Source organism: Caloenas nicobarica, chromosome 5 (assembly GCF_036013445.1).
Source record: "Caloenas nicobarica isolate bCalNic1 chromosome 5, bCalNic1.hap1, whole genome shotgun sequence".
In the NCBI taxonomy this organism is placed as follows: Eukaryota; Metazoa; Chordata; class Aves; order Columbiformes; family Columbidae; genus Caloenas; species Caloenas nicobarica.
The window spans coordinates 15,697,016-15,707,053 of NC_088249.1; the positions used below are offsets into that span (position 1 = coordinate 15,697,016).

The 10,038-nt window shown below is 40.9% G+C and overlaps 1 protein-coding gene across 1 annotated transcript; it reads left to right on the forward strand.

Annotated features, from left to right (window-relative positions):
- The first annotated feature begins 3,147 nt into the window (after positions 1-3,147).
- On the forward strand, positions 3,148-9,177 carry LOC135989100 (alpha-1-antiproteinase 2-like). The gene is made up of 4 exons (XM_065635659.1): positions 3,148-3,796; positions 4,974-5,244; positions 7,072-7,219; positions 7,836-9,177. The coding sequence occupies exons 1-4, from the start codon at positions 3,148-3,150 to the stop codon at positions 8,028-8,030; spliced, it is 1,263 nt and encodes a 420-aa protein (XP_065491731.1). The 3' UTR covers positions 8,031-9,177.
- The last annotated feature ends 861 nt before the right edge of the window (positions 9,178-10,038 follow it).

Consider the following 10,038-nt stretch of genomic DNA (forward strand, 5'->3'; position numbering starts at 1 on the left):
AGATAAAAATCAGTCCTAAAGTGGACAAATTTGATATGTCCACAAAGAAGCAAGTTCTGACAGTGAGAAAACTTAGTCCAGCTCACTTCCAGATCTTCTGGTGGAATTATTCTAAGGTAACTTCAGCTAATCCCAGTTTTCTCCATTTTATTTCTAGGATATACTACCCAAAATAAGTACTGCCCATTCTCGGTTGCATGGGAGGGAAGAATGTGTGATTGGGAAGAGGTTAATATATTCAGCAAATATTATCACCAAATCTATTACAGATAAATTGCTTAAAGGAACACTGTCCTCTAGGTGTTGGCATGCTCTTGTGCCATTGTCTGGTTTGATTGAAAGCTCTTAATGGAGGCAATCTTTTATTGAATCTCTCAAATACATTATCACTGTGTAACATAGCCAAAGAGAAGAAAAGAGGCAGAGAGGTAAATGGGTTTCCTTCCAGGCTGTTCAACAAATCAGTGTAGATTTGGAATTAAAATTGAAGAGCTTTTTACTTCTACTTTATGTTTATGAACAAACGTTTTTTCTGGAAATTATATGAGTCAAGGTCTCAAGATAGGAAGCTTCCTGCAAGATTAGCTCCATCAAATACGGGGGCTAATTCCCTAAGAACTTTTTAGCACAGGTTCTCGGCTCTTTGCTTTTTAATAAATTGTTAGCAAGTATTCTTGGTAGGAAAATCCCTCAGTCATTAAGACTATATGAGAATCTGCATCTTCTGCTTCATACTGAAAGGGTCTCTGTTGTCAATTTATCACTGACCTATCACTTGCTAACCTAGAAGCCATAATAATATCAAATAGAATAGTAAGTATGAAGTATGAAGTAAGAATTACCATATTTTAAAGGCTTACAGGATGCAGATTCTATCATAAAAGTACCTTTCCATTTCAGAGAAGGGCCTAATAGAGTAGGCTGATTTTATCTTCAAGATTTAAACAAAAAAAAAAAACAACTCTACGAACTGCAACTTCTGAGTCTTTTATAATCTCACGATTTTAAAATCAACCATTATCAAGATTTTTGTGAGGGCTGACTCATAAGTCTTGGCTCTTTGTGATTGGCCAGTACTGAGTAACAGATGGATGATTCATGTGCAGATTGTATTTAATTATCTGTGAATTCAGAGCTGTAATAAAATGAAATTAATTCCATGAAAGTACATAAATTAACCACAAAATGCAAACATGTCATAACTACATAGAACAAAAATATCAGGATTGGAAAAAAAAGCCTTTAGAAAACTGTAACCAATATTTTACAGAACCCTTACAGCAAAACCATGCTATGTCCATTAGCTGTAATTTTGAGGCCAGGTCAGTTAAATACCATGTCTACTTTGCATTCCAAATAAAAAGAAATTGGCAGTTCAATGTGTATATAGAAAAGTCCATCTATCTGCTGTGTTTTGTAATAAATATTAAATGTGATAAGATAGGGAACAGGTGGTGACTTATGTTTAAAATGAAATGTTTCTTTCCTTGGTATTCATGTTATTCTTAATAAATTATGACTGCAGCTGAGTAAACAGTTCACAGTTAATAATTTATCCAGAGGCAGCTTCTGAATCGGCCTGCTGGATATGTGGAAATAGATTAGGCTTAGCTCTGGTGCTTTTCTTTAGGAGCTGATTTCTTTTCAAAGTCTGACTAATACATTGGCTCACTGATAGCTGGTTTTAAATATTCAGAATGGGAGCTCTCATGTTGAGTTACAAGCAGCCAGATATATGGAGAAATATCATTTCAATGTCAAAATCAGAGGAGGAGGCCAAACTGTAATTCAGAACTACTGTGCACAGTAATTGAAAATGTAGTTACCAAGAACCCTTATGGTTCTTCCATTTGTCAATAACACAGTAGGTGCTATTGCAAACAAGCCTGCTTTTTAGAAATACTTACATCAAACACATAAATGTTTGAATATTTCATTATGGCTCAAAAATGTTTTGTCATTCCTGTGCAGGTCTAGCTGTAACTGGATATTCAACTACTAATACAAATTGCTCCCTTTGATGTTATGGAGAAAGCAGGACCATGAGCATAGCACTCTCTGATGACAGTCTCTCAAGTTGAATCATGTCAGTACAGAAAGGTGCAATTGGTTTAATATGCTTCCCCTAGCACAAGTTTTAGCAAACCTAGCTCATTATCTCCATAAATCCTTTGCAACTCTCTCATTGTTTCTTTGCCCTAGATTTCTCCTCAGAAATGCGGCGCACTGAGACATTCACATCCATATTTCCAAGGTCCCTTTGTAAGAGCTTATACAGCGCAGAGTGTGAGCTCTGTAAAGGAATGTAGATACGACAGCCAAGTGTAACAATTTAAGATAAATGTGTTGCCCTTTGACCAGTCCAGCATCTGATAAAAATAAGGCCTTGTTTTTTGTTGATGACATTGATTCCTGCTCTGCTGAAAATAAACTTACCCCGGTGGTTTGGTTTGTCTATTAAGAGACAACACATCACATTCTTATTTAAAGCGTTACATCATTTTTTTTCAGAAAGAAAGAGCATCTCTTCCTTAGAGACAAAGGGCTTTATATTCAGTTTGCTACTGAAAAACAACCACTGCCATTTGTCCCCTCCTGCAATTGGGTACCTTATCAATCTGATCAAAAGTTTATTTAAAGATCTCTTTTATGCCTGTTTGCTCAAATTCTGTTTGTTGGTAGCAATTGATTGCTGCCCACTTACATGAATTTTCTCTGTCTTCCTTTACTCACAAAACATGCAGACTTCTGTGATGTACTTTCAAGGAATTATCTTAGACCATTATTGTCAAAAGCACAGTGGTATTACAACCCTCCAGTGATCGGCCATGGTATGTTTTCTGACAGGATATGCTCCATTCTCTAGCCTGCTGAGGGTGCTGTGTATTCAGCTAATCCATGCTGAATTTTGCCTTTACAGGTATTCCGGGTGAGAATGGCAGAAAGAGCTGGCAGAGACTTGCCAGGAGGCCTGGGAAAATTTTTTAAAAAATCTGTCATGACCTGGAGAACATGGCAACTGAGCAAAAAAGAAAGACATAAGATTCCTTATTCAGTGGGAATGACAGAATAACTATTTCTACTCAATTAATTTACTTACCTTAGTAATAGATTCTCCTTTTTTCCATAGGATTTTAATGCAAGCAGATGAAGACCACTTTCTACATAAGTTTGCTACTGGCCGGGCTTCACGCTCTTGTCCATGGCCAGCTCCCACCCAGCCACCACAATGGACGTGATCTAAACGAACATAAACACCACATGCATCACAGAGGTGAAGCGGGTGCTTGCCTCAAACTAGTACCAAACAATGCTGACTTTGCATTTCAATTTTTTAAAGAGGTTACACTGGAGGCACCTAATAAGAACATTTTCTTCTCTCCTGTATGCATCTCCACTGCATTTGCAATGCTGGCCCTAGGGGCTAGATCAACCACTCAGACTCAGATCCTGGAAGGACTCACCTTCAACCTTACAGACATTCAGGAGAAAGAGATACATGAAGGCTTCCACAACCTTATTCACATGCTGAGCCATCCTGAGAACGGGGTCCATCTCAACATGGGGAATGCCATCTTTCTAAAAGAGAAGCTGAAACCTCTACAAAAGTTTGTAGATGATGCCAAAGCTCTGTATCAGCTGGAGGCTTTTACCACAGACTTTAACAATCCCATGGAGGCTGAGAAGCAGATCAATGATTATATAGAGAGGAAAACACATGGGAAAATTACTAATTTGGTCAAGGACATTGATCCACAGGCTGTAATGCTTCTGGCTAGCTTTGTTTTCTTTAAAGGTAAGTCCTCCAGGATTCCCAGTCAGTATTCGTTCTTACTAACTGATCTAATGTCAGCCAACTCATTTGGAAATTGCTCGGGGGGAAATTTCGAATGCTCTTTGCTGGACCAAAAGAGCCGCTAATAGCATATTGGAGGTGGTGGGGACATAGCAGGACCCTGCTCGGCACAGGGAGGCAGCCGGGGGCCACGCAGGCTTGGTTCTCTCTGCGGCAGCCTGGGAAGCTCTGCTCCGAGCTGCAGCCTCCCATGCAGCCTCAGCTCGCTTTCGTAGGTTTAGCCGTAACTCAAATTGCCCCATGTTCTTCTCATTTTCAGTGAAGGCACTGAGACACATGCATGACCTAATCCTTTTCATGCAGGGGTGTCACACTCATTTTCACCGGGGGCCACATCAGCCTCACGGTTGCCTTCAAAGGGCTGAATGTTATTTTAGGACTGTATAAATGTAGGAGTAGTTTATATAGTCCTATAAAGGCAACCGTGAGGCTGATGTGGCCCCCGGTGAAAATGAGTGTGACACCCCTGTTTTAAAGGCTCTCTTTAAAGGTAGGCATGATTAAATGGCCTAATTTACTACATACTCTTTTTTTTTTTTTTTTTTTTTCCTATCAGAGTCCTTTATGTATACACACTAACATATTTATATATGGAAGAAGCTAGTAATGAACAAGGCAGGACATTTTAAGGAGCAAAGTGGAAACACAGTGCATTTCTGGTGTGGGTTAGATGTGCTTTTAAGCCTGACACAAAAGCATTTGGATATGAGATCCTACATTAATTCTATCTACAAATTGAGGCTTATGATTAAAGTCAATAGAAATGAAACGCATACAGTGTATGAGTACATAGATGATGTCAAGTAAGCCCTTAAATAACAACTTACAGAAAAGCCACTTAGATCACCTGAAGAGAAAATTAATGGTAGGAACAAAGAAAATTCCTAATTAGTTCATTGGCATCTGAAAAATAAAGTTAATTTGGAATCTAGTGCACTCTTTTGACCAGGTAAAAGATTCTTGCCTTGCTGTGATACACATTTTAGAATGTTATGTTTGAAATTTTTGAATTTAACAAATGGAGGAATAGGTGAATGTTATTATTGGTTATATAAAATTCAATTTATTATCAGATGGGACATGGAATACTCAGATGCATTCTCCTTCTCTGTATCAGGCAACTGGGAACAGCCTTTTGAACCAGAGAACACTGAAGTAAGGGAGTTCTTTGTGGATGCTGAAACTACTGTGAAAGTCCCTATGATGTACCAGACGGGCAGATTTGACTTCTATTTTGATGAGGAGCTGTCATGCACGGTGGTACGGCTTCATTATAATGGGAGTGCTACTGCATTTCTGGTTCTGCCAGCAAAAGGAAAAATGAAGCAGTTAGAGCAAACTCTGGTCAAGGAAACCATCCAGGAATGGTCAGACCATCTTTTCCAGAGGTAATCTTCTGACAGTCAGCTGCAGCGGCACCTAGATTTATAGTATTTTTTTCATTTTTCAGAATGCAAACACTATGAACTTGCTGATTCTGGGAACCAAGTAGGTTATTTTTGGCTTGTGTGCCCTAGCTGTAAAAACCTTGCAGCTGGTTGGTATTTAACTATTCTCTTGCTGATGCCTGAGTGACTTGCTGCTCCCTCCAGCAGAATGAAGGCCATCGTGATGGGCTCCCAGAAGTCCCAAATAGCAAACCTAGATTGGCGTTTCTAAAACAGTCCATTAACTAAGTGGGAAGGTGGCAATTATAAGGCAAATCTCCTATACTGAGTTTTCAGCTAATGTGTTTTACCTCTCATATGTCATTGACACACTGTGACTCAGACATGTCTAAACCTTAAATAAACCATAACTTAAACAGTTTGTAGTAATGCATGCATACGTAATATGTCCTACACAAATATCTTCTTGCAAGAACCATCACAGCACACGGTGGCTGTTAGAACAGGCTAGTGATTAATTGTGGGTGTCTTGATTTCCTGGCATTTTGTTTTTGAAACTATAAAAAACTAATGAGGTTCTGTTAGCTCCTACCATTGACACTAACATCAGCTAACGCATTTTACAACCTTGTTTGTCTAAGAGGGAAGAGATCTTAGCATTAGCAGATGAGTAATATCAAGTTAATACATGCCTAATTTACCAAGCTCTGCCCTGATTCACAACTAATAAGTCCATGCAGTTCACACCCATGATTCTTGGTGCATCATTATAGAAATGCCAGCACAGTCAATAAAAACATAATGAGTAGCAAATTGGTTAGGAGCTGATTATGTGATACCTCAAATATGAAAAATAAAAATGTATAATTCTCAGCTACAAAATCAGGAAAATCCTTATCTAAATGAATTCTTGGTGCAAGTTCCTTCAAGATGGACATAGGAATAAGTGCTTCATGGGAGGGGCTGTGAGAACCAAATGGCAATTTCAGTTCTACTATTATGTTGATGCCAGTGCTAATATACTTGTTCCCATCATCTTTTAGTGCACTGGGCAGTATTGCATAAAGGTACCAGCGGTGGGGTTTGGATCCTGTCCATTTTGCTGTTTAACTGAAGCTATCTCTTACTGAGACAGCAAGACTTGAGCTACCTAAAGGGTAATCACCGCAGTGGGTGACTTGGAGGCTCCAAGGATCCCTAGACAGTGCATGAAGAGAAATCTAGCAGAACTCATAGTAAGCAGGAGCTGACCATAGGTAGCTCACAAAGGCAAACTCGATCATGGCCAGCCCATGGGAGGAAGAAAATTAGAGGACAGGGTGTCCAAAGGTGCAGACAGCCAGGCACAGACCTTCCCTGGAGCCATGCCAAATGCCACAGCTATGTGAAGAACACTGTATTGCTTTGAAATGCTGGGGTTTGCCACAGTTCTCTCCCAGCAGACTCTGTCTGTGCCCCACTTCAGGTCTCTACCTGCTTGAGTGACATGGACTGTCACCTCTGCACCCCATCTTCTCTGGCTGTAAAGAGGGGCTCTCATTACTGTCCTCCTTTGTGGAGTGCTCTCAGATTTGCTGAAGCAAAACACTAGCTAGATATTTCCATTATTTTTATTATTATTATGAATTATAGTGCCTGTATCACTATCTATGATTCTGTGATCACCATGAGACGCTCCAAGAATTGCTTTAGTGCTCTCTGTACAGTCAGGGCTGGTCCAGCCCCCTGGGGTTTGACACTCATGAGAAGTAGATGGCTTTCTCATCATTATTCACCTTGGTGACAGATCTTTCTCAGCACCTTCTGTGTTTCTCTTCTACCTCACAGCCTGATGAGCCTCTACTTCCCCAAATTTTCTATTTCCGGGAGCTATGAAATAACGAACACCCTTAGCAAGATGGGAATTGTGGATGTGTTCACCGACCAGGCAGATCTCTCAGGTATCACCGGTGCCCCGGAGCTGAAGGTTTCTAAAGTAAGTCTGTGGCTGTCAGCCTTTTCCCTTCTTTCAAGAACATGCACGAAAACCACTCTGTGGTAGCACCCTGAAACACCAGCTAAATACAGCTCTCAGCTTCCCAGCTTGCCTGCAGCTGGGCTCACCCTGGCCTCAGCCTGGAAGCTTACAAGAGGAGTTTGGCCCTCAGTGACAGTGGAGATCAGATTAGTTTGCTGCACATCTGTTTTTTTGAAGACTGTATTGGCCAAGATCTCTTGGAAGGTATCTGGAACCTGAGAGGAACATCAACCCCTGCCTCCTCAAAGGGAGCCGCTAATAGTCCTGAGCACACCACAGCCTGTTTCAGGGGTGCAGACAAGCTCTTATGAGTGGGGCCTCCATCCCTCATCCAGTCTTTGGGATAGAGGAAAACTAGTCTGGGACTTTTTTTTTGTTTAGGAGATTTCTGCAGCTCTGTCCTGGTCCTCATTTAAAGCAGCCATGATTACAGCACAGTTCACATCTCTGCTGCCCCTACTCACTTCTCAGCAAGAAGATCCTCCAAAGCAGGGCTGCTTTGAAAGGGATCTGATTCATCTCTCAGGTGGCTGTTGTCTGCCCAGAATGACTATCTGTTTTTTTTTCTTCCTAGGTTGTTCATAAGGCTGCTCTGGATGTTGACGAGACAGGTACTGAGGCGGCAGCAGCAACTGCTGCTGAAATAATGACAATGTCTCTTCCTCCAACCATTGAATTCAACCGTCCCTTCCTCATGCTGATTTTTGACAGAGATACAAACAGTACACTCTTCATAGGAAAAATAGTTAACCCAACAGTTACTAGCTGAAGTGACATATGAATTCTGCTTGCTGTTACTGATTAAAGAAGACACAAAAATGCATGACATGATTTATTTCCATTTGTACCAGCTTAGTATATGGTTCCTTTTTAGCCAGAGTTTTCATTCTATGCCGTTATAAAAAATTATTGGTATTGACCATGACACTTGTATAAGAGGAAGCAAGAAAAATATTTGAAATTCAGCTAGCAAAGAATGCCATTTTTACTTGACTGAAAGCCAAGGAAAGACCTAAGATTTGCCAGCATTCAGAGAGAGACATTTGTATTACAATGGAAGACTCTGGCTTAATAGGTGGTTGTCAGTCAGAATAGCAGATAAAATTATTAACAGTCTTGAAAGCAAAGCAGAAGTGGTTATAATTTACCATAAGTAAGTAAAAAAGAGATGGGAAGAGTTGGATCAACAAAGCAGGGTCAGAGGAGACTGAAGCTTCTAATGGAGACAGTACTAGCAATGTGAAAAGCTGTCTTCAACAGAGAAAGAAATCTTCTTTCTCCACCAGAAACCTTATATCATTTTTAACATTAATCTAGCAGCAAATCTTCCTGAATTTCCTGCAGCTCAAAACAGAGCAGGAAGAGCAAATCTGTTCTTGCACCTGAAGACTTTCTACAATATATTGCCAATACAACAGACTTAGCCCATGCAAGTAGCTAACTCCTCACACATGTATCCATTGGTGATCAGAAATAGCATGTAGATGGATGGGCAAGTGAGGTATTTGGATGGCAACTAAACATGCCTACTGTCAGTCTAGATTTGTGGAAAATGTAAGATGAGGGTCTAGAAAATCGTCGGTGTTTCAAGTGCTGCCCTTTTACAGCTGACAAAGTAGATAGGAAACACCCAATAAGCAGATTGCCTGACTTGGGTATGGCAGGGTGGTGGCAGCCACCCAGGTAGGACATAGGGCAGTTTGAGGGCTAGCTGGTAACTGATTTCAACAGACCTGCCTCGGCAACAGGTAGCAGAAAGAGCACAGTTGCCCCTTTCTTCCCTACAGTTGTGGTTTTTGGAAGGAGTTGAAATGGTGTCATGGCATCAAGAATCACATTGGGAGCAGTCAAATGGCTTGAGAAGCTAACACAGCCTCAGCAAGGTCTTGTGTGCCGTCTGTGAAATTAAAAGCATTGTGTGATTTTATCTGTCTGGTGTAAAGTACTGTCTCCGCTTTCGCAGTCAAAAGAGAAACCCTCTTTCTGCTCTGTGTTACTAGTAAAAAGCTCCTGTTAACTCTCATACATGGTGCTTGACAGTGGTTTTTGACTAAATAGACACAGTTTCTGTGTAGACAAGTGTATGAACAACACACAAGCACCAATGACAGAACTCCCAGTGAACGAGATGCGTGTGTACTACCTCATCTTCCTGGCTCCTTCCTGCACTCAGCTCCATCTGTTTGGGTGGCTTTGTGGCCTGACATCCACACAGTGTTAATTCGTAAGGCACCCTCTCTGACTGTACAGGTTTCTTGTCTTCCTGAAATATGAATGCACGGTGCGGCATCGATCGGGTCAGTCTTAGCCATCATCACTCCTGCTGCTAAAGAGCAGGCGTTCAGCAAAGCCACAGTAAAACCTTTAGGGATGAGAGAGCTCAAAGAGGTGAGCTATGTATTGAATTCCCTAGAATTGCACCAACTTACACCAGTTGAAAAACTGACATAATTGATTTTAGTGGAGTGATCCTTAGTTTACATCAAGAACAGTGGAAGAAACAGAGGTCCCAGATGCAGTTACCTGTGGCAGCTGCAAGACTAAATATTGCTCAATCCCTTTAAAACCACTTTGGAGTGGATGAAGACATATACATAGAAATACAGCATAGTAAAAGGAAGGCTATCCCCGTGTGGTTCTGGGAGAGATCTGAAGATCAAGAGGATGCCTCACATCAGCTACATCAGCTTTTGCAGGCCGTTAATCCACAGTTTGGGAAGGACATTCTTTCCTACCCTCAGTACCTGGCTGCTCTCACAGACACATGCCCCATTCAG